The 24,178-nt window shown below is 38.9% G+C and overlaps 2 protein-coding genes across 3 annotated transcripts in view; one reads left to right on the top strand and one right to left on the bottom strand.

Moving 5' to 3' along the window:
- The window catches only part of NRG4 (neuregulin 4), a 77,919-nt gene extending 74,042 nt beyond the window's left edge, over positions 1 to 3,877 (top strand). The window contains exon 7 of one of the 2 annotated variants that reach the window (XR_013395802.1): positions 3,062 to 3,877. Coding sequence is in view for 1 of the 2 variants with exons in the window: in XM_077939978.1 (XP_077796104.1) it covers positions 3,062 to 3,102 (41 nt within the window). In the remaining variant the exon portion in view is untranslated. The remainder of the gene's footprint in view (positions 1 to 3,061) is intronic. The other variant, XM_077939978.1, reaches the window with a different exon arrangement.
- Positions 3,878 to 5,859: 1,982 nt separating this feature from the next.
- The window catches only part of FBXO22 (F-box protein 22), a 31,618-nt gene continuing 13,299 nt past the window's right edge, over positions 5,860 to 24,178 (bottom strand). The window contains exons 5-7 of the mRNA NM_001266238.2: positions 23,925 to 24,089; positions 9,330 to 9,495; positions 5,860 to 6,680 (exon numbers count right to left, since the gene is read on the bottom strand). Of these exons, the coding sequence (NP_001253167.1) occupies positions 6,263 to 6,680; positions 9,330 to 9,495; positions 23,925 to 24,089 (749 nt within the window). The 3' untranslated portion in view covers positions 5,860 to 6,262. The remainder of the gene's footprint in view (positions 6,681 to 9,329; positions 9,496 to 23,924; positions 24,090 to 24,178) is intronic.

The following is a 24,178-nucleotide window of genomic DNA, read 5'->3' as shown; positions in this document are numbered from 1 at the left end:
TCTGTAATCTTTATCTTGTGGTATATTTGTGTCTGTAATCTTTTCCTGTGGTATATTTGTCTGGCTTCAGCATCAGAATGAATTAGGAAGCATCCTTCCTCTTCAATTTTTGGAAAAAGTTTAAGAGGGTTTGGGGTTATTTCTTCTTATTTGGTAGAATTCACAAATGAGAACCATCAGGTCCAGCGCTTTTTTTTCCAGGAGAATTGATTACTAATTCAATCACCTTACTGGTTCTAGTTCTATTCGGATTTTAAAATTTTTTTCATAGTTCAGCAGTGGTAGGTTTTGCATTTCTAGGATTTTGACCATTTCATCTAAGTTGTCCAAGGTATTATTTTATAACCCTTTTCATTTTTCTAGGATCTAGAGTGCTGTCCCATTTTCATTTATTTTAGCAATTGAGTCTTCCTTTTTTATTATCTAGGTAGCAGCTTCTCAACTTTATGGTCTTTTAAAGAACTTGTAGTTTCACTGATTTTTCTCTAGTGTTTCTAATCTTTATTCAATTTATCTGTTCTAATCTTTATTATTTCCTTCCATCTGCTAGCCTTGGATTTAGTGTGTCTTTCCCCCCTCCTTAAGTTACAAAGTCAGGCTGTTGACATGAGATGTTTTTTGTTTTTTAATGTAAGCATTTATGTCTGTAAATTTCCCCTTTAGCAGTGCTTTCACTGCATCCTATAAATTTTGGTATGCTGCATTTTTCTCTTTTTAATTTCTCTTGTGATTTCTTCTTTGACCCATTGGTTGAGTGTGTTGTTTAATTTCCAAAAGTTTGTGAATTTTCCAATTTTCCTTTTGTTATTGATTTCTAACTACATCCTGTTGTGGTTCAAAAATGCTTTGTATCTTCTTCACTTCTTTGCGTGTGATATATATCTTTTAAAACTATGGAGGCTTGATTTGTTGTTTCTGCTTTCAATGATCCCATCTCAAGTTTGCTGATTCTTTCTTCTAAAGAATAGATTCTTTGCTATTCTTTGCTGCTGAACCCCTCTAGTGAAAATTTCATTATACTTTTCTCCTCCAGAATTTTTTTATAATGCCTATCTCTGTTGATATTCTGATTTTGTTCATTTATCATTTTCCTGATTTCCTTTAATTTTTTGTTCATGCTTTCCTTTAGTTCTTTGGGCATATTTGAGTTGTTTTAAAGTATATGTCTAGTTTAATGTCCTTCATTAGGACAATGTCTGTCAATTAATTTTGATCTTTTGAATGGGCATTATTTTCCTGTTCCTTTGTAAGGCTTGTGATTTTTTTTCTTGAGAATTGGGTATTCACTATTATAATATGGTAACTCTAGGTAAGAGATTCTTTCCTTTCCCCATGGTTTTCTAGTTCATTTATTTTTTTATTTTTAAAAGCTGTCATCCATTCGTTTTGAGAGTTTTCCAATTACTTTTATAAAAGACTATCCCTTTTGTGTGTGATCACTGAAGTCTCTCTTCTTTTTATGTCATATTCAGCGATTTTGACATAAATTCCCTCAAATGCCAGGTGCTATCCTAGATTTTACAAATTGGCTTTGTGCCAGGTAATCCTCCAATACTTACTTTGACCTGCTTTTGAGCTTAGGGACCAGAGCAAGGTGAAAGCTTAGGTCTTAGAACTTTCTGGGCAAGTGTTTTCCCTGGGCATATGCATGTCGCATTTTAAATGCCCCCTGTATATATAACTGTTCTTAATTTCCTAATTTCCCAAAGCCTTACCCCAGATTCTCCTCTGGGCCTTAGTTGTTCTATTTTATGTTTCCACCTATAACCTCCTGCCCCATGTACCTGTGGTTCTTTGCAGCTTTTATAAGCAGTGCCCACCCTTCCAGTTAGGCAAAAAAAAAAAGATGAGACCTTGTGTCAGTCCTTCAGGTATCCCCAGACAGGTTAGAAAAAAATGTACACAGTAATATGCCAAAAAAGTCTATTATGTTTTCTCCAGTTCAAGGGAGGGAACTGGGCTGCTGCTGCTTCAAGACTGTAACAATGCAGGGAGGGGTCGGGGCAAGAGCCACTAAAAACTCAATATTTTCCTACCATTCTGAAGATGACTGGGAATTTTTTTGGTTGCTGTAAACCTTTGACTGTTTTCTAAAGTTCTAATAAAGTTTGTTCAGACGGTTGCTTTTTTTTTTTTTTTTTTTTAATGTTTTGATGGGGAAACAAGCTTGCAGCTTCCTAGTCTGCCCATTTTGCCGATGTCGCTGGGGTCAATTATGTTTTATTCCTCCCTATAATTTTAGTATTACAAGACCTTGAGTAGAGTATGTTTATTAAGTATAGTGATTAAATTTTGGTTGGTGAGAATTAGAAAAATGTCAATGGTCTCAAAATTCTCAATCTGATCATTTGCATTTAAAAGCAACATTAATGAATATATTTTCTTTCAATTTCTTCTAAATTAATCAATCTTGCCTGTTTTTGCTGGCTGTGATAACAGTCACTATAGAGCAAAAACTTTTATAAATCTGTTTTAAGAAATGAAAGCTTATGGCTGGGCACAGTGGCTCACGCCTGTAATCCCAGCACTTTGGGAGGCCGAGGTGGGCAGATCACCTGAGGTTGGAGTTTGAGGCCAGCCTGACCAACATGGAGAAACCCCATCTCTACTAAAAATACAAAATTAGCCGGGCATGGTGGCGCATGCCTGTAATCCCAGCTACTCGGGAGGCGAGGCAGGAGAATCACTTGAACCCAGGAGGTGGAGGTTGCAGTGAGTCGAGATCGTGCCATTGCACTCCAGCCTGGGCAACAAGAGTGAAACTCTGTCTCAAAGAAAAGAAATGAAAGTTTCCATACCAAAATATTAAGTGATACTTATTGGCTTCTGCCAGTTTCCTATTTTGTAGTAGCATATGTTCTTGTAACCTGTCTTCAGTTGTGGCATAGGGTAGATATATGTATATAATATATAAATATATTGAACAAAAATAATAGGTCTTGCAAATATTTTATTATTCTTCCCTATAAAGTTTCTGGTACCACATTCTTTATATCACATAAGTGTTCGCTTTGTTCATTTAACAAGGATATTATTACTAATGCTTATTTTATTATTTTAGGATTTTCATTAAGCCAACTCATACCCAGTTTCTACAAATGAAAATCAAAGTCAATCATCTAAAATTTCATGATTTCTTCCCATCAAGAGGATCTGGAGTCTTCTGTTCCCATTAAAACTGAATTTATGGCAGTGCAAGCCCGGGCCAGACTGGGTAAAAAATGATGGAAGCACATTTATATTCTTAAAAATGTCTGCAGATTGCATAGAAAGTTCTCAGATTTGTAAAAGTTTATTTCTATTGTAATTCTTTGCATGTTCATTTTGTTAAATTTGCAATATAAACCAGTTGCACATCTTTTGCTATCTGGCCTCCTAGGTTGAGGGTTAGGGTTTGCTTTAAGCAAAACTGAGATAACTATAATGTGAACTGGCCTACTGGATTGCCCACTTTTATCAATCTGCAAGGGTGGATCTATTTCTAGGTCTTAATTTCAAGGTTTACTTTCCCTTTTCCTTAGATTTTACTTGGATCAAAGGGCATGGAAATATATTTCTTGCTTAAGTCTTATACAAAGGAAACTGTGGCCCCAGAAATTATTTTGCTTTGAAAGTATGTAGATGAAATAAGTATTTTTAAATGTCTTGATTAAATAAAGCATTCTATGATCTGATTGTCAGCTCAGTATGTAGGCTAAGGGTATACCTTTACTTCTCTTTTTTATGCTCAAATTTTTTTTCATGTGATTGTTATTTTCATTTCACCGAGGACTACAATGATTGTCATCTCTAGGAATTTAGTTTGTTTTTAGCTAATACTCCTTTAATGCTTCTAAGACAAGCCTTTCAAAATTGTAATAAATGAGTTACACAGATTTAACTTTGGCTAAATTACCATTTCCCTTCCTCACAGAACTTCAAGGCCTCTGAGAGGCAGGGAGGATCACTTTTATTCTTATCAGTACTACTACTGTTTCTATTAGGTCAACTTTTTCCCTTTTTACTTTGCACTAAGGTTGCAACCATGTGACTAAATGATTTTAGTGTTCGTAACAAGCTCCAAAGGCTCAGCTATAAAAAGGAACCCTTTAACAACATCAAATATTGTATGAAATTATCCTGTATCAGACTCTCCTTTGAGAAGTGGCAAAACATTTTATGAGTATTAATTTGTTTAACCCGTTCAATTCTAAGGCTCATTTTGTTCATATTTTCAGTTTTAAAAATCCCTTTTCCTCTACTATTCAACCAATTCTGGTTAATATCAGGGACAATAAAGTTTAAAAAATATTAGACTTATGTGCTATATGAGCACATTCAAAGACTAAAATTTTGAGGTATTTTGATAATAGCTAAATAGCATGAGCTAAATACAAATATTCACAGATGAAAAGTTTTGACAAATTTTTCTTTCCTCAGGAACTAGGATTTAGAATAACCATAAATTAAAGGAATCTTCTAAGTATTTTTATCATATATATAAAAATAGCAAGATAAATATTTTCAGTTTTAAAAAAAGGGATAAAAGTGATAAAAAAGGAAAAGGAGGAATAATGCTAATACATTTGACTTTACTTACCTTGCAAGTGTTCTACTGTCCTGTTAGAACAAACCACTGACTGTTACAAAAGTAACATTAGTTACATCATATTGTATTAGGTGGAATATGCTAATTTCTCTCTTGTAAAACAGTCTGGAGGTGGATAGTCCACGCCACTTAATGGCGTTTCTTCAATGAGGTTGTACAGCAACCAGGATCCTTCTGTTACCTTCTTCCACAATGGTGTGTTGCCTCCTCTTCAGGGTCCAAGATGGCTGACTACCAGATCCACATTCCAAGCAACAAGATGGAGAAAGGGGCAAATAAATGGTCATGCCATTTTAATGACACAAATCATTGCCCCTCACATTCCATTGTCCAGAACACAGTCATACCTGCACAGGAGACTGGGAAATGTAGTCTTTATTCTAGGAGGCATACCCAATTGAAAAATCAAAGGTTCTATCATTATGCAAAAAGGAAAGAATGGATATTGAGGGAAAATTGGTGCTGTCTGCACATCTCTTATTTAGATATTTGTATAGAAATTCAAACTTGAAAATCATTCTACTGGGAATATGACAGGAACGACTAGCTGACAAATACCAACTATTCTGGGTTTTTGTTTATGAAGGATTAGTTTCCTTCCTTTGTTCATCCAAAAGCAATAAAATGCAAAACATTACCTGAATGAGTTCCAAGCTATGTTTTATTGGTATAAAACCAAAATAAGATGATGTAATACTCTGGTCTACCAGTTAGCTATATAGACCTAGGTGAAAAAAAAAGATTTTTAAGGAAAAAAGAAAAATGTTTTACTTATGATAAAACACTGATTAGTCTTGTCAATTTATCTGACCAAAACAAAAATAGTTCTTTAATTTTTATCAAATAAGTAAAAAGTCAGTAATAATATTGTTACTTCTGAAAAAATTCATAAAACTGAAAGGCAGAGAAAAATTTCTCAAACCATCAGTATATTTTTCTCCTTATTAAAAGGGAGAAAGGCCGGGAGCGGTGGCTCAAGCCTGTAATCCCAGCACTTTGGGAGGCCGAGACGGGTGGATCACAAGGTCAAGAGATCGAGACTATCCTGGCTAACACGGTGAAACCCCGTCTCTACTAAAAATACAAAAAACTAGCCGGGCGAGGTGGCGGGCGCCTGTAGTCCCAGCTACTCGGGAGGCTGAGGCAGGAGAATGGCGTAAACCCGGGAGGCGGAGCTTGCAGTGAGCTGAGATCCGGCCACTGCACTCCAGCCCCGGGCGACAGAGCAAGACACCGTCTCAAAAAAAAAAAAAAAAAAGGTGGGGGGGGAGAAAAAAGGTCTTCATGATTCTGCTAAAAGACATCAGCTAACAACGCCAGGGGTAGTCAGAGAATGTCTTAAATCTCTGTCCTACTGATGAATCCCCTTTTGCTCTTCCTATGCGGGAAGACTAAGGTCACGTCACACAGCAGCTACACAATCTGGTGCAACACAACTATAATCAGTTTGCTTGTGCCTGATGCAAAAGCTCTCAACTCCTAGTCTGTGTTATGTCCAAAGTTGTCCTTCATCTAATATATTAAAAACTACCTTCGTCATCTTAGAGCATCAATCAAAGCTACAAAAAAGATATATCTAAAGTTATTTTTGTTTGAAATACACATAGCCCAAGTTTCCATTTTCTGAAAAAGGCAGAACCAGAAAGTTATATATTATGAAAGCCACTTTAATTATTATTTAGATGACCCCAGATGTATGAGTGCCATTATTGTTGTATAGCTATGAAACAGATCATCATCTTTTACCTCATTACATTTCCTCAATATGAAGTTCCCAGTGACTATCCGATCACACCCAATTTCTCCATTTCCAAAGAAGCCGAATAGGGGAACACTAGGAAAAAACTTTCTGAACGCATCAGCCTCAACATTCCCCTTGGCTCTGTAATACTGAAAGCCCCTGCCAACGCATGCAAACATGAAGCCAATGGTGTTCTGCTCTGGAATGTTGGCCGCTTTGAGGCGCTGCATTGCAGCCTCCGCAGTCTTCTCATCACTGACGTCCTCGTTGAGGAGCACAGTGGCACTCTGGATTCGGTGTCCACTAAATGACAGTCCAACCACACCTGCGGCATCAATATCCAGAGGGTTCCTGGAAAATTTAGAAAAGTGGCAATATCTCATGAAACATTAAAATTTTTAAGTACAGAAGCAAAATCCTCCTGATTCACTGATGGGAGGCTGCTGCCTTTAGCAGCCTATGGTTAATCTGAGGCTCACCCTCACAGATGAGTAAAATATGGTCAAAAATCAAACTATTAAAATAGATCAAGAGAAGCCACCATTTTTTTCAGTCACAAATACAAAGGGGCAATGCACATCCATAACAATTTCTGAAACCCATATTTGGTTATTAGAAGGGACAGTTTCCTTACCTTTCTGACTTCCTTAAAAGGAATGTTATAATTTTATTAATATACACAAAGATATCCATTAAACGAAGCCTTCTGCTATTATTTACATTGTTAACATCTTTCCCCCCACTTCAGCTGTCAAATTCTGAAAGACATATATTAAAAATATAATAATGGAGGGTGATTTTATTTTTTTGGAGATCGGGTTCTCTGTTAGCGAGGCTGAAGTGCAGTGGCATAGTCATAGCTCACTGCAGCCTCAAACTCCTGGGATAAAGCAATCCTCCTGCCTGAGTCTCTCAAGTAGCTGGGGCTACAGACACATGCCACCACACCTGGCTAATCTGTAAACATTTTGTGGAGATAGGGTCTCACTATGTTGCGCAGGCTGGTCTCAAACTCCTGAACTCAAGCAATCCTCCTGCCTCAGCCTCCCAAAGTTCTGGGATTACAGGCATGAGCCACTATACCCAGTCTTAGGGGATAATTTTAAAAACCTATTAACTCTAGAAGTTTTAGCTTTATGTCTAGTCCACTAGAAAATATGTTATTTTTTTGTCTTGTTTATTGCTTTGAGTCTAGAATTCAGCTTAATTTGATGGTAAAAACTCATGTTTTGTTTTTGTATTTGCCTGGTTTTTTTTAAAAATGAAATATCCTTACAAAAGAAAATACAACATTGATAAAAGTTATAAAGCATATAATATAGTAAACATCCACTAGGGGAGAAACAAGTATGTTACATTTCTATCATGCTTCCAACATCTGAATCTATAAAATGGGCAAGATTCACTGGATTACTGAGAAACTAAGACACAAAAAGGTTAAGTGACTAAGGTAATAAGGCTAGCTAGTAGTAAAACGAGTTTGTGAGGGGTAAAATCTATCTTCTGAAGTACTCTGCTGCTTTTAAAACTTTATCACATTTCCTCTTTGGTACAGAATTGTTAATACATATTGTCAATCTTGCCTCAAAGAATTATTCACCTTCCTTTTGGGTTGTGGATCAGTTGGGTTATCTGGACTTTATTAAAATGGAGCACTCATTTACTCAACAGTTTCTCTTAATCACTGACAGAGTATGAAGACCACATTAAAATTAATGGGTCATATGAAAAGTAATGATTGGGGTGGAGGGTGTTTCTCATACTAGGTATAAAAAGTAGATGATATACAAATTGCTGTACTAACAAGCTAGCGCCTCAGATGTTTTAAGTCCGAGTGAGATACCTGCATTTCAAAGGTAAACTGTATGTTGAATCACCATTGCCCTATCGGTATACAATTTAAAAGTTAACAGCAAAGATACAGGAAAAATTAGGCAAGAGGGGAAATAACTTAGATAGTCACCAAGAATTCGGTGTATGTATGCACAAAATCCAGTGTTTGATATTCTACTGCCTGGGATTCAACGTACTTGGCTTTCCTCTTTTCCTCCTTCCTGGCAGTCCAGGGACCTCAACTTTAGCTATTTTCCCAGATCTAGCTCACAAAGACTACCAGAAAAGAGAGTATAACTAGGATGACTTACATAATTCTTACAGATATTGATCTCCAAGTCTGTCCCCAAGTCACCACTCTAGGATGCAAATATTAAACAGAGTGGGAAACAAATACTAGTGTTTACAAGCATTGAGGGTGGGGTAGGGTCTCATTTGCCTGCTGGAAACAAATGACATTTATGTCCACCTAATGGTTTCAAACTCAAAATGATATGTACTTTCATTCAAGATGGAAAGGAAGTAATGGCTTCCAAGACAGAAGAGCAAATATTTTTATCTTTGAAAGCAAAAGCCTTAGTAACAAAAATCAAAGATCCATAATTTTTGAGCTTGAAAAAGCCTTTCAAAAGATCTAATACAGAATTTCCAAAAACCAGTAGGACTTGCAAGATGCTCTGTGGAAAAAAAGGTTTTGTGACTTTTTTTGTGACAGATTTGGGAACTGTCACAGGTAATACTATTCCCCTTCCAGATTTCCAATGCACTGGGCATATTAGAAGCTCTGAGAAGTTTTGCATAAAGATACACTTGAACCATGTGTTTCCTTTAAAAGAGGAAACTAGAGAGGAGGTGACACATTGAGGTCACAGAGAGTACCACATTTGTCAAAGGAAAGATCAACAGGCAATGTCAAAATAAATTTTAAGGAGAATGTGAGTCCAACTAAGAAGTTCTTAAAGGACAATATATATAAAAATGTAATTATTCAACTGTAAGCAGAATTATGTTGAGTAAGCCCTTTAGCCAATGTCTACTACAAAATGGAATGAACTATTATCTTAGCAATTCTTTAAACGTGGTTTTTAAATTGTTAACCCCAAAGTGACAAAACCTGGGACCATTTCCCCTCATTCACAGAGGAAATCAGACACACACAAGACATACTTTTCAGAAGTCAGTGATGACAGGTTGTCCACCTGGCCTCCAGCCAAGATGATATTCATATCACTGAAAGTGCTGACTACTTGCTGCAGATAATTACTGGCTCCCACCTTACAGCAATTATAACCAAAGACAAGGACCACACGAAGTTCAGGGTTATCTAAAAGACCTGCAGAGAAATGAAGAGCAAGAGTTAAAGACAGCCTTAAAACAAATTATTTTATACATGTTGCAAAATGAAATGTTACTGTTAATAACTTGCATTCCTCCTTAAGGGCAATTTAGTGGCTTAAGCTATGAAATTTTCCTTTTTTTTAATCTTATTTTATATCCTCTTCTATCTCTGTATCACGTTTTTCATTTCTTACAAACATTATGCAAACTCTTTATAATTTTTTTCTATTAAAAAACCAAATGACTATTTGTATTAATAAATAATACAATGAACACAAATAATGAAGCAGCTATGTACTGAGCAGCAATCCTTGGTGGACCAAGGTGCAAGCTGGCTCCCGGTAGGGAACAAAAGAGAACACTGGTTTACACAGAGCTGCGCTAGCAGCAGTGAAAATTTACAGACGTTTTATTTTTTAAAGGAGAGAAAAGGCGCTAACCACCTATAGTGTGGTGAACAGTGCCCCCTGCCCACGCAAAAGGTATATCCACATCCAATCTCCAGAACCTATGCATGTGAGCTTATTTGGAAAAAGGATCTATTTTAAATTTAATTTTTTTTTGGTAGAGATGGGTTCTCGATATGTCAGTCAGTAAGGATATTGAGATTAAATCATCTGGCTTATCCAGGTGGACTCTAAATCCAATGACAGTGTCCTCATAATAAAAGATATACAAAAAGAGAGACAAAGAAGAAAAGGCAGGGTGACCACAGAAGCAGAAACTGGAGCGGCAGGAAGAGAAAAAGACTCTCCCCTAGAGCCTCCCGAGGTAGCACTACCCCTACTGCCATCTCAGTTTCAGACTTCTGGCCTGCTGAACTGTGCAGAATAAACTTCTCATTCTATGCCACCAAATGTGGGGTACTTTGTTACAGCAGCCTAGGAAACTACTACATCACTGAAATACAGGCTTTATTCACCTCCTCCAGGGAAGCAGGTGAGAGTAAAGGCGAATTAGTGTTTGAAAGTTCCTTCCAAAGCAGGAAAATGTTAAATTCTGTGACACAGGAACTAAAAGCTGCTACCACTAGGAGGCGGCAGAGTGTAACAGAGACAGCCTACTCCCTCTGCCCACAGCTCCCAGGTTTCACTGGAGCCTCTGGGCAGCTTGTTTATAGACTATCAATTTGAATTTTTTTTTTTTTAAGTTCAGGGATACATGTGCAGGTTTGTTACATAGGCAAACGTGTCATGGGGGTTTGTTGTGCAGATTATTTCATCACCTCAGTAATAAGCCCATTCTCCATCAGTTATTTTTCCTGATCCTCTCCTTCCTCCCACCCTCCACCCTCTGGTAGGCCCCAGTGTCTGTTGTGCCCCTCTTTGTGTCCATGTGTTCTCATCATTTAGCTCCCACTTATAAATGAGAACGTGCAATATTTGGTTTTCTGTTTCTGTGTTAGTTTGCTAATGATAATGGCCTCCAGCTCCATCCATGTCCCTGCAAACGACATGATCTCATTCTTTTTTATGGCTGTATAGTAGTCCATGGTGTATATGTACCACATTGTCTTTATCCAGTTTATCACTGATGGGCATTCAGGTTGATTCCATGTCTTTGCTATTGTGAATAGTGCTGCAATGAACATACATGTGCATGTGTCTTTATAATAGAATAATTTATATTCCTTTGAATATATACCCAGTAATAGGATTGCTGGGTCAAACGGTATTTCTGTCTTTAGGTCTTTGAGGAATCACCACACTGTCTTCCACAATGGCTGAACTAATTTACACTCCCACCAACAGTGTATAAGTGTTCCTTTTTTTCCACAAACTCACCAGCATCTGTTATTTTTTGACTTTTTAATAGCCATTCTGCCTAGTGTGGGATGGAATCTCATTGTGGTTTTGATTTGCATTTCTCTAATGATCAGTGATGTGGAGCTTTTTTTCATGATTGTTGGCCATATATATGTCTGCTGCCAGCATTACCAAACAGAGGTGCTTTGGGACAGGAAAATGAATCCAATACCTAACACACTTGTGTTTCCATTTGATTTGACCACATGACTTCCACCTTGACAGACCTAAGGTGGTTACCAGAGAGGACAGTTACTTAAGGAAACAAAGGGTATGCAGATGCGTGAATGACCAATTACTAACACCAAATAATGACCTATTCTGGGAAACTGCCTCTGGTCCATTTCCAATTCTCTGTACAGTAAATTACTGACTTGGACAGTAAAAAGAATACTGCTTTCATGACATCATATACCTCAAACCATTGCTAAAGGGTCTTTTTTCCCCTATAGACTAGCCCACGAAATTTTGAGAGAATATGTTTTCTTCATTAGAACAAAGTTTCAGAGTTGGGAGAGGCCTATGAGATCAAGTCTAGAGTTTTATTTTACAAACAAGGACTACCAATGCCAGAGAAGTGACTACTACCCCAGGACAATATAATGACAGACTCTACATTAAAACCCACATCTCCTGACACTCGGGGCTTTAGCTTTTAGAAACCTCATGGCTTCTAAATCTCAACCTTTCCTACTGTTTTCTAAGCTCTAGATGCTCTTTTACAATTGTCCACTGAACATCCTACCTGAATATTCTAAAGGCAACCACTGCCATTCATTTAACAAACACATACCCAATGTAAATTTAAAAAAAAAAAAAAAAAATCTCAGGACCTCCAAACTCTTTATGCCAAAGGGAAAGTTAAGCCTAGAGGCTGAGTCAAGCTAAGCACCATCCTCTCTCCAAATTAATATTGCTACTTCACAACCCTGTGTCAGAGCATCATACATTAGCCAGACCCAACCCCTCATACACCCCCCACCACCCCACCAGGAAAGGCAAAAGGCTTTAGTCATCTCCAGATGACTGCTCCCACAAATCATTCATAAGGAAAATCTTTGCTGGCCTCAAAACCTTTAAGATGTACATCCTCCCATAACACAAGGACATGTCAATTGTAACTTTAGGTCTGCAATCTGTTCAATTCCACACTGATAATGTCCATTACAAGCTCACCTTCCCAGATGCTGCACAAAAACAAGAGATCAGTAATGTGTCCACCTACTTGAGACGTCTGCATAACTGGTTCTTCCTTTCTTCAAAAGGTTCACCTTATCTTATGTAAAATGTAGATTTACTGAGCACTAACTAAAGTCTCACAGGAACATGACCATTCACCTCACGCCTATCCTTCCCCATCCTTCCTTCTCTCCTTTAAAAACATGTATTGAAAACCTTTTCAGAGTACACGGCCACTCGTTTGTGCCTAGTGTTTTTCCCAGATACACTCTCAACCTCTGGCTCAGTAAACCTCGAATGACTGAGATTCTTGCCTCAGTCACACATTCCAGTTAACACCATCTTCTCCAGTGGTGTTCTTTCAACATCTTCTCTAGTGGGTTTGTTCTCAGCTAATGGAACACTTCCCCCTCCCAATACACAACCCTAGAAAGTAAAATCACTTTCCCCTACCCCAACTTAGAGAACAAACCCACCTTAACCAAGGCTGTCTGTCTGATGGAGCAAAAACGGCTCTGTATTTAACCAACAGACTACCTGTGCTACTGGTAAATAAGAGAGGGAAGGTACAACTACAACTCCTTGACACTCAAAACTCAAAGGCCTAAAATATGAGGGAAGAGTAGGGAGCAATGCCAATTTTTCCTGAAAGGTTCTGGGTTGCCCCCAATTCTTTTTTTTTTTTTTTTTTACAAATGAATATGATATGCTTTTAATACCAAGACATGCTTTTTTAAGAAACAAATGAACGTAATATATTATACTGCTGTTGAAAACAATAAAAGGAAAAGGTCAGTGGGTATAACCAACAAGTGTTCTATAAAGAAAGTTTCTGTTAGCATTACAGGAAAAATGGGAACTAGAAATAAAAGTAGAGGTGGAAAATTGCTCTGGAAAATTAGAGTGAAGTAAAAGGAATTTAATTAAATCAGTCTCAGGAGCAGAATTTCTGTCTTGTTCTTATTGATCAAGGAAAATGTGGCTCTCATATGGGGAGGGTACTGAGTGTCTAGAACAATGTCTGGCTGGAGTGGGCACTTGAGGTCCCCTTCTTTCCTCAGTGGATCAAATCAAACCTGCTCTGCTTATTTTTAACATTTCCCCACACTGTGGCCAAACCTTCTCATTCCATCTCCCCTAAGAGGAAGCTTTCATCATCTCAGCTTCTCACTAATCGTGTGTCATTCTAATTCTATGGCGATGTTCCTCTTTTCCAGCTCCTCTAATGGCCTGCCTTCACAACAATTAAGTTATGGAGTCTACAAGCATTCTACCAGGATAGAAATCCAAGTATAGTTAGATTGGATACATTCAAATGGCATGTCTGGTTAATCACATCTAGATATAATTCTCCAAGCTGTGAGGCTAATTTTGTCAGTTTTACGTAACATTAGTAGAATATGCATCTCACATTGACAGTGCAGTGATTATATATATATATATATATATATGCTCATTTCTCTTTTTTTTTATTTATTATTATTATACTTTAAGTTCTAGGGTACATGTGCATAACGTGCAGGTTTGTTACATATGTATACTTGTGCCATGTTGGTGTGCTGCACCCATCAACTCGTCAGCACCCATCAACTCGTCATTTACATCAGGTATAACTCCCAATGCAATCCCTCCCCCCTCCCCCCTCCCCATGATAGGCCCCGGTGTGTGATGTTCCCCTTCCCGAGTCCAAGTGATCTCATTGTTCAGTTCCCACCTATGAGTGAGAACATGCGGTGTTTGGTTTTCTGTTCTTGTGATAGTTTGCTAAGAATGATGGTTTCCAGCTGCATCCATGTCCCTACAAAGGACACAAACTCATCCTTTTTTATGGCTGCATAGTATTCCATGGTGTATATGTGCCACATTTTCTTAATCCAATCTGTCACTGATGGACATTTGGGTTGATTCCAAGTCTTTGCTATTGTGAATAGTGCTGCAATAAACATACGTGTGCATGTGTCTTTATAGCAGCATAATTTATAATCCTTTGGGTATATACCCAGTAATGGGATGGCTGGGTCATATGGTACATCTAGTTCTAGATCCTTGAGGAATCGCCATACTGTTTTCCATAATGGTTGAACTAGTTTACAATCCCACCAACAGTGTAAAAGTGTTCCTATTTCTCCACATCCTCTCCAGCACCTGTTGTTTCCTGACTTTTTAATGATCGCCATTCTAACTGGTGTGAGATGGTATCTCATTGTGGTTTTGATTTGCATTTCTCTGATGGCCAGTGATGATGAGCATTTTTTCATGTGTCTGTTGGGTTGCCCCCAATTCATAGGTAAAGGATCATCAAGGACCCAATGTTCTGGGCCACCTGCCATAGAATCTGACTTCAGATTTTATTCTAGAATTTTCCAAAAGTTGATACATTAGTAGGAACTTACCACAACCATTAAACACAATTCCAGAAAAGTATTTATAAGGCACTTTAAATAGTGTAACCTCCCGGTGAACCTTTCAAGATGATAAACTGCTTATAAAATGTAACCTCAGGTAACAGAATAAATTGGCCTGCCATGTAGGATTGCCAACTATAATCAAGTTAGCTACTGCAGTTGTCCACCAAGAGATGTCTTTGGTTTTGGAATAGTATGAAACTGTTCTTTCCAGCAATAATCTTTAAGGTAAATTTAGCAAAGAATTACCCCATCCTCTTAGGAATTTTTCATCCATCAAGCCCCCACCCTCCTCCTTGGCTAAAAATCCCCACCTGTGGTTGGTGCATTTGGAGTTGAGCCTGATCTCTCTCCCCTAATGCAAAACTCCATCACAGTGGTCTCCCGAACAAAGTCTGCCTCACTGTCTTGAATAGATGTCAGCACTGCTTTTTATTTAACACTAGCTTCCTGTCACTTCTGCTTTCTCAAGGGCTGGGCAACTTCGAAGGCAGAACAAGTTCAATCCCTTGAGTTTCAGCACTGATTCTCTCTGCTTCACACCTGGTACTGCCTATGACCCCTCAAGACTCTTTATGACGTCTTCAGTTAATTTTAAAACTTTGTCCTACTTCAAATTTTTTTGGAATCTGACAAGTCATTAAAGTCCATTTTTATCCTGCTTGGTGGCTGGCAGAATTCAAGAGGAGTAGTTAAAGGATCAAAAAGCAGGGAGCAGAAAGAACCTGAACAATCTACAAGCTAGATCACCAGATCACCAATCTCACAATGAACACTAGTACAGATCACTGTTCTAAGTATGTTATAGAAATTAACTTATTTAGGCTGGGCATGGTGGCTCACGCCTGTAATCCCAACACTTTGGGAGGCCGAGGCAGGTGGATCACCTGAGGTTGGGAGTTCAAGAACAGCCTGACCAACATGGAGAAACCCCTTCTCTACTAAAAATACAAAAAAATTAGCCGGACATGGTTGCCCATGCTTGTAATCCCAGATAGTCAGGAGGCTGAGGCAGGAGAATCACTTGAACCCAGGAGGCAGAGGTTGCAGTGAACAGAGATCGTGCCATTGCACTCCAGCCTGGGCAACAAGAGCGAAACTCCGTCTCAAAAACAAAAACAAAACAACAACAACAACAACAACAACAAAAGAAATTAACTTATTTAATGCCTGTAACAACCTGTTACGTATTATTTTACTCCTAAAAAGTCTGTGAGGATTCAATACTGTCAAAATTCACATTTAACATGCAAATTATATCCATATTACAGAACCTAAATCAGACCAGACCAAAGTAAAATTAAATACACACCCCAGAACTGGCTGCCAGAAACAACTGTGCCTACTGAGCTACGGAAAACACAGGACACTTCCAATCCTCTCCGTCAAAGAGCAAACGCAACTGGATTCTTCAGAACTTCCTCTCTTGATCCTACAATGTAAAAAACCAACAGGAAAGCTTTTCTAATGGGAATCTCCACAAATGAAACTGAAACCCAGAAAATCACTGTGCCCCAAAAGGCAATGTTACAGGTTTGTGCTTCACCTAGAAGAAAGTCAGAAGGATATTTGTAAAAGGAAAAGAGAGGGAGGATCCCAGGTGTGAGTCAACTGTTTGCTATACAACTAACCATCTCAAGCATTCTCAAAGGAGCAAAAAGGTTCTGACTCTCAAGCTGAAGCCCATCTTGCCAACACAGAGCAGTGCTAGGGCTGCTTTCTCAAGCTCTCCTGTCTCTGGTACAGACAGGTAGAGCCGCCAGGCACTGCTCTGAGTCTACAGACCCTTCCCTGGATTACATGAAGGTTCAGAGGAAGAAGTGCATGACCACTGCCAGGGAAGGAAGCTTCTCTCCTCTCTATTGCAGCTGGGGCTTTCAGATTGTGCTTTGGTGGGCAAAGCGTTCCAAAGATGCCTCCAGTGTAGGTGGAGGAGAATGAGCAACCTCGGTTCAAGGCCTAACATGCTCCCTTCACCCTTCAACCTAGAGGCTCTGCTTTTATCTGCTTTATTTTTATGTTGACATCCCATGTAAGACTGTACAAATGAACTGTTTAAAACAAAAGCTAAGAAATGGCTCAAGGAGAACCTTACTGAGTAGTCTCAATAAAGCTTTTGCATTAGCAGAAGGGAGGGATGTCAAAATAATATTACAGCAGTACCAACCCTGGACAATCAACAAGCACTACTGAGCCTCCTCCCCGGCCCTCCTCCTCAAATCACTGAAGCTAGTCCCTTTTGCTTCAATTATCATTAATTACCTGATGATTCCCAGATTAGTATCTTTCCTCTAGGCCATTCTCTAGAGCTCCAGTCCAATATATCCAACTGTCTATAATCAATATATCCATCTCAAATTCTAAACACGTCCAAAACAGAACTGATAATCTGATCCTCCAACCTGCACCTTCAAGTCTTCTTCACCTTAGTCAATGGTACTACACAGCTGCACTAGCCACAAACCCGCATGACATCGCTGCCACCTCCCTCATTCTCAACACCCAACATCTCATCAGTCACCACATCTTGTCCATTCAGCCCCAAACTTCATCTTGAATCCATCCACTTCTCTTCAACTCCACTCACCACTGCCCTGCTCCAAGCTGCCATATCCTCTTTCTTTAACCACTACAACAGTAAAATGTTTCTCCTGCATCTACTTTTTTAAAAAAATTATTTTAACTGAAAAATGTTAAAGGCATATATTTATCATGTACAACATGGTGTTCTGAAATATATACATACACTACTGAATGGCTAAATCAAGTTAATCCTGCATCCACTCTTGTACTCCAAAATGATCACCACACCATAGCAAGACTGGTATTTTCAAAAGATCTATCAAATTATGCCACTCCTGTGTTTAGAAACCTGGCTTCCTGCTGCACTTCCCTCAAATATTTTTGATCTGTGGTTAGCTGAATCCATGAATGCAGAACCCATGGATTTGGAAGGCCAACTCTACCTAAAATTAGGACACAAGATAGCAAGTGAAAGAACGGAGATGGCCATTTTAAGCTGGGCAAAGCTTCAATTTCCAGAAGAAAATGATGCCTTGGAATAAGTCAAAACTGTTGACATCAAGCAGCTCAGGAAAGGACACCTATAAGAAAGTTTCACAGAGCACAATAATTCTGGGGTTGTTTTTCATTCCAGTTTTCTCATTCCTATACTTGGCACTATAATGCAAATATGATCTAACAAATACAACAATTTTATCACAAAAGGATTTCTTCTGCTCAAGATTTTGGCTCTTTCTTATAAACTGACAAAACTAGGGTCCTGGCTTCAACCAGTGCTACATATCAGGGCCTCATCAAAGATTCCCAGGACGCTCGGGGGGACAGAGGACACAGTACTGCCCAGGGAAAAGCCACGTCACCTCTCTGGACAAAAAAGGCAGCACACGAAAGGTTTGGCCATATGACCTTTAGCAGCAACACTGAATAAAAAGCCAAAACAAGCATCTCTAATGGGGTTTGATTTTTCCCAATTTCTTCTCCCAATCCCGCTCCTCCTGTCCCAGTGTTCCTATTTCTGGTCTCTGCACCACCATCACCCCTGTCTCCTAGGATCAAAACTCGAAAGTAATTACTGAGGCACCAGTTTCCCTTCTCTTTCATATCTAATCATTTGTTAATTTCCTCCAATTCATTCCCTACTCCTCATGCCCTAGTGTTATTTCTTGCCTGGACTCTAAAATGGTCTCCCGCTTCCAGTGTCTCCCCACACAGGAGGGCCATATTCACCTCTGCTCAATGACATCTGAGTAACAGTTATTTACTGTGTACAGGAACTAAGCCCAGGCTCTTCAGCCTGGCCTCAATACGCCCCACCCTTTGTTCCCATGACTTCCCTGCACATAACCTTTGCTTGCAAAATGATTACTATTTCTCCGACATGCTCTGGGATTTCCTGGCTCTGTGCCTGTGTTTCTGTACTCCTTCAGTCAGTGATATTATTCATCCGTATCTCTCATATGCTTCCTGTCCTTCAAGGGCTTAAAAATCCACCTGCTCCAGGAAGACTCCTTGATCCCTCCCACTGGCAGAACCCCTACAGCAATCTACCCATTCTGCTCTCACAGCACACCTCACATACTTGGGTTATGATTATACAGTCAAGCGCCACATAACACTTCGGTCAAGGACAGCCAGGCGTGGTGAAACACACAGTAAGCATATGCAACAGTGGCGCCAGAAGATTAATAGAGCTACAAAATTCCTATTGCCTAATGTGTATCACAACGCATTACTCAAATGTCTGTGGTGATGCTATTGTAAACACGCCTATTGCAGTGCCAATCATATAAAAGTATAGCACATACAATCATGTACAATGCATCATACTTGATGACAATGAATGTTACTGGCTTATGATTTACTATCCTATACTTTTTATTGTAATTTTAGAGGTTACCCCTCCTACTTATTAAAAAAAAAGTTAACTGTAAAACAGCCTCAGGCAGGTCCTTCAGGAGGTATTCCAGAAGGAGGCACTGTTGTCATAGGAGATGACAGCTCCATGCGTATTACTGCCCCAAAGACCTTCCAGTGGGATGAGATGTGGAGGTGGAAGACAGTGAGATTAATGAGCTTGACTCTGTATAGGCCTAGGCCAATGTGTGTGTCTGTGTTTTAGTTTTTAACAAAAAGCTTAAAAAGTAAAAAAAAAAAAAAAAATTAAAGGTGGAAAACAGCTTACAGAATAAGGATATAAATGGAAATTTTTTTTGTCTAGCTAATTTATTATTAAAGAACTATTTTATTTTATTTTATTTTATTGAGAAAGAGTCTCGCTGTCGCCCAGGCTGGAGTGCAGTGACGTGATCTTGGCTTATTACAATCTCTGCCTCCCAGGTTCAAGCGATTCTCCTGCCTTAGCCTACTAAGTAGCTGGGACTACAGGCGCATACCACTATGCTCGGCTAATTTTTGTATTTCTAGTAGAGATGGGGTTTCACCATGTTGACCAGGCTGGTCTCACATTCCTGACCTCAAGGGATCCACCTACCTCAGACCTCCCAAATGACTGGGATTATAGGCATGAGCCACTGTGCCCGGCTGAACAAAAATGTTTTAATTAATTTAATGTAGCCTAAGCGTACAGTGTTTATAAACTATATAGTAGTATACAGGGCTAGGCCTTCACATTCACTCACCACTCACTGACTCACCCCAAGCCACCTTCTAGTCTTGCAAATCCCAATCATGTTAAGTGCCCTATAGCGGTATACTGTCTTTCATACCATGTTTTACTGTACCTTTTTAATGTTTAGATATGTTCAGATGCACCAATACTTACCATTGTGTTACAAATGCCTAGAGTATTCAGTAACATGCTGTCCATGTTTGTAGTCTAGGGGTAATAGGCTACACTGTATAGCCTACATGTATAGTAGGCTGTAACATCTAGGTCTGTGTAAGTACTATGACATTCGCACAACAACATTGCCTAAAGATGCATTTCTCAGAACTCATCCCCATTATTAAGCAACACATGACTGTATATGTATCCTTCATGCCTTTTCCCGAATGTCACTGAGACAGAATCTGCATCCAGTTATGACAGCTTTAACATGGTGAATAAATTTTTATTTATTTATTTATTTATTTATTTATTTTTGAGACAGGGTCTCACTCTGTCACCCAGGCTGCAGTAGAGTGGCGTGACTTCAGCTCATGGCAACCTCCACCTCTTGGACTCAAGCAATCCTCCCACCTCAGCCTCCTAAGTAGCTGGGACTACAGGTGCGTGCCACCATGCTTGGCTAGTTTTTTAGTTTTTTTCTAGAGGTGAGATCTCACTATATTGTCCAGGCTGGTCTCAAACTCCTGGGCTCAAGCGATCCTCCCACCTCAGCTTTCCAAAGTACTGAAATTACAGGCATGAGCCACCATACCCAGCCTGAATAAAATTAATGTAGGAGTTCTACATTATGAGCCAATTGAATATAGATAGTCATCTTGTCAACATCAACATATTCTTCATCTTCTTCCTTCCTTGTACTAAATTTGCTGCCATAAATCCTTCCAGAATCTGGGCTAAGTTGCCCTGGACTGGCTTACTCCAAGGCCTTCAAAATGGCACTTGATGCTTTTACAGACTGCCAGGCAACACGCAAATGGCTCTCAAACCAACATGTCTGGCCACAGCCATTCCTTTGAGTTTCAGACCTACTATTTGCTAACCACCTGACCAACTCTGAAAAAGACTTCGTTTGCTGAACTTGGTTAGCTCCAAGTCTCATTATATTACAAAATCACATAAGCTCAGCACATAGCCACATTTGCTCCTCAAATTCATTTTGCCTTTACACTTAACAATGGGTCAGTTTTAAAGGCACTATCTGACCTTTTACCAAAGGAAGTTTGGCATCCTTAATTTAGAATAGCTTTAACATTTCTGCTAACTCTGCTATTTATATACCCTAAAAGCCTTAACTCTCTACTGCCATTAAAGTTCAGTTTCCTCATCGAAAATATTCCATTAAGAATTCTATCTGGCAAAGCTGTGGTGAAGATTAGAAGCGCTGCGCAGCACAGTACCTGGCATATAGTACCTCCACAAACACTGGCCATCGTTAATTGTCACTTCAGGCCAAGATACATGTATGCTCCTCTGGCACGCGGCTTCTGAATGAGCTAAGGACACTTAAAACCTTACTATTCCCCCCACAAACTACAAGGCCACACCACAGATGAAGGGCCTGTGTGACACACAGTAAAGCCTGCCTAGGGTAGAAGCCAACACTAGCATCTAGCTACAATCTACTGTTGCTAAGCGTTTTATTGAAGTCATTTCATTTAATCTTCACAATTCTGTGAATTCAATGTTAGTTATTTCCACTTTATAGATGAGGAAAATGGAGGCTTAGAAAAATTTTAAAACTTGCCCTAACTGGAGAGCCAGAAAGTAGCAGAACTAGAGTAGCTATAAGCCTGCAATCTTTTAAGGTTGACTACCTTCCATTTATTTTTTAACTGACAGATAAAATTGTATGTATTTATCAATGTATAACATGTTTTGAAGTGTATATACATTGTGGAAGGGTTAAATCTAATTAACATATGCATTACCTCACATAGTTACCATTTTTGTAGTAAGAACACTTAACAGTCACTCTCTTAGCATTCTTCAAGAATATAGTATATGGGCCAGGCACGGTGGCTCACACCTGTAATCCCAGAACTTTGGGAGGCTGAGGCAGGTGGATCATTTGAGGCCACGAGTTTGAGACCACCCTGGCTAACATGGTAAAACCCCGTTTCTACTAAAAAGACAAAAAAAAAAAAAAAATTAGCTGGGCATGGTGGTGCACACAGCATGTAGTCCCAGCTACTCGGGAGTCTGAGGCATAAGAATCACTTGAACCCAGGAAGTAGAGGTTGCAGTGAGCTGAGATCATGCCATTGCACTCCAGCCTGGGCAACAAAGTAAGACTCTGTCTCCAAAAAAAAAGAATATATGGTCACTGACTATAGTCTCCATGTTGTCCAACAGACCTCTAGAACTTATTCCTCCAAAATGAATTTTGTATCCTTTGACCATCATCTCCCCAAACCCCCTCCCAACCACCCCAGACCCTGGTGACTGCCATTCAACTCTATATTTCTATGAGAGCAACATTTTCAGATTCCACACATGAGTGAGATCATGTACTACTGGAGTTTCTGGGCCTGGCTTTATTTCACTTAACATCCTCCAGGTTCATCCATGCTGATGCAAATGACAGGATGTCCTTCTTTATGGCTGAAGAGCATTTCATTATGTATATATACCACATTTTCTTTATCTACTCATCAGCTAATGGACACTTAGGTTAATTCCATATCCCAGCTACTGTGAACAGTGCTGCAATAAACATGGGAGTGCAGATATCTCTTCAACATACTGATTTCATTTCTAAGTCAGCATTCTTCATAGCTACACTACCCTGTGTCACACCAGAGCTGGCTGTTGAGACTTTCCATCACCTACCTTGACCTGACCACCCTCTTCCACATTATTAAGAGGCTCCCAGCTGCTAGTCTTTGCTACTAATGCCTCTTGTTCTGTGCTTCCCCTCCCATTCACCGACTTGCAAGTTTTGTTTTGTTTTTTCACATTGTCAGGGATAGTTGTAAAAACTAGTCTCAATGTGTATACCCCCTTTTTTCCTCATCAGTAAAACAAATTTTACCTTTGGTGCTACACAATTTTTTACTCCTCCTGGTTTAAGTCCCATTTCAAATAACAGAGGTTTATCTCTACAGGCTGGCTGATCTATGCAAAAATGAGGTGTTACCACTGAATAGCTTTTATGCCAACAGCTATTTTAATGAATTAAGTGAATTCAATCAATTCATTTGCAGATATAGATAAAAGGCTTTAATGCTGCTTTCCTTGAGTAACTTGTTAGTTGTTGGTTATATTAAGTTAAGCTTTCCCATCTAAGCTTAGACATTAAGCCAACCCTTTACCTCTTCAAATTCACTTCAGGGCTCCATCCATACTACCTGTGGGATGTTTCCCAGCATACCCCTTGCTTGATAGACTTGCCTTAACTCATACCTTTCCTAACACTCATCAGGGTCACTTTAGTTGTTCCCATCTTTCTAATTAGTTCACAAAGAACTAACCTGCATCTTCTAAAAACTTCTAAAACGCTTGTTACTAGAATAAAAAAAAAATAGGTTAACAAAATACAAATAGAGCAAAATGAAATAAACTATTAGAGCAAGAATTCCTTAAAATTCAGAATTAAATACAAACAAGTTTATCATCAACAGAGTATTTATGAAAAAAGTTTCATCTCTGGGTCTCTTGGGCTTTAATGCAAATAAAATAATTTAAAAAGTAAATCAATTCTACCAAACGTGTATCATACTGGCCTCTGTGAATCATCTGTTTGAATTAGCCACAGCTCCAGTAACAGTTGTACTTAATTCAGATTCTCCCAAAGGAACCTAATATCCACCAACCAGCCAGAATTACAAAGAAATCAAAATTAATCAATAAAATGAGCAGTTAATGATAAATAAAAGTAACTTACCTACTTCAGTGAGCTGATGTCTTTCTAATGTTAAATTCTTTGGATCCTTAATAAAATGAAAGGGTTGTATTTTTATTCCTTCAATTTGAGGGAATAATAAAGCAAAACCAGATTCTCCAATTTCTATTTCCTGAGGTCGATTGCTACCTGATCCCATTGGAGTCACTAGAGAAAAAGTTAAACAGTTTCATCAATACATTCAGTAAAAACTAGATAACCACAGTCTAGGTCACTAAGATAATCATCAAGCTAAC

This window comes from Macaca mulatta, chromosome 7 (assembly GCF_049350105.2).
Source record: "Macaca mulatta isolate MMU2019108-1 chromosome 7, T2T-MMU8v2.0, whole genome shotgun sequence".
NCBI classification, from domain to species: Eukaryota; Metazoa; Chordata; class Mammalia; order Primates; family Cercopithecidae; genus Macaca; species Macaca mulatta.
Note: the sequence above shows the minus strand (reverse complement) of the source record. Positions and strands in the feature narration are given on the sequence as shown.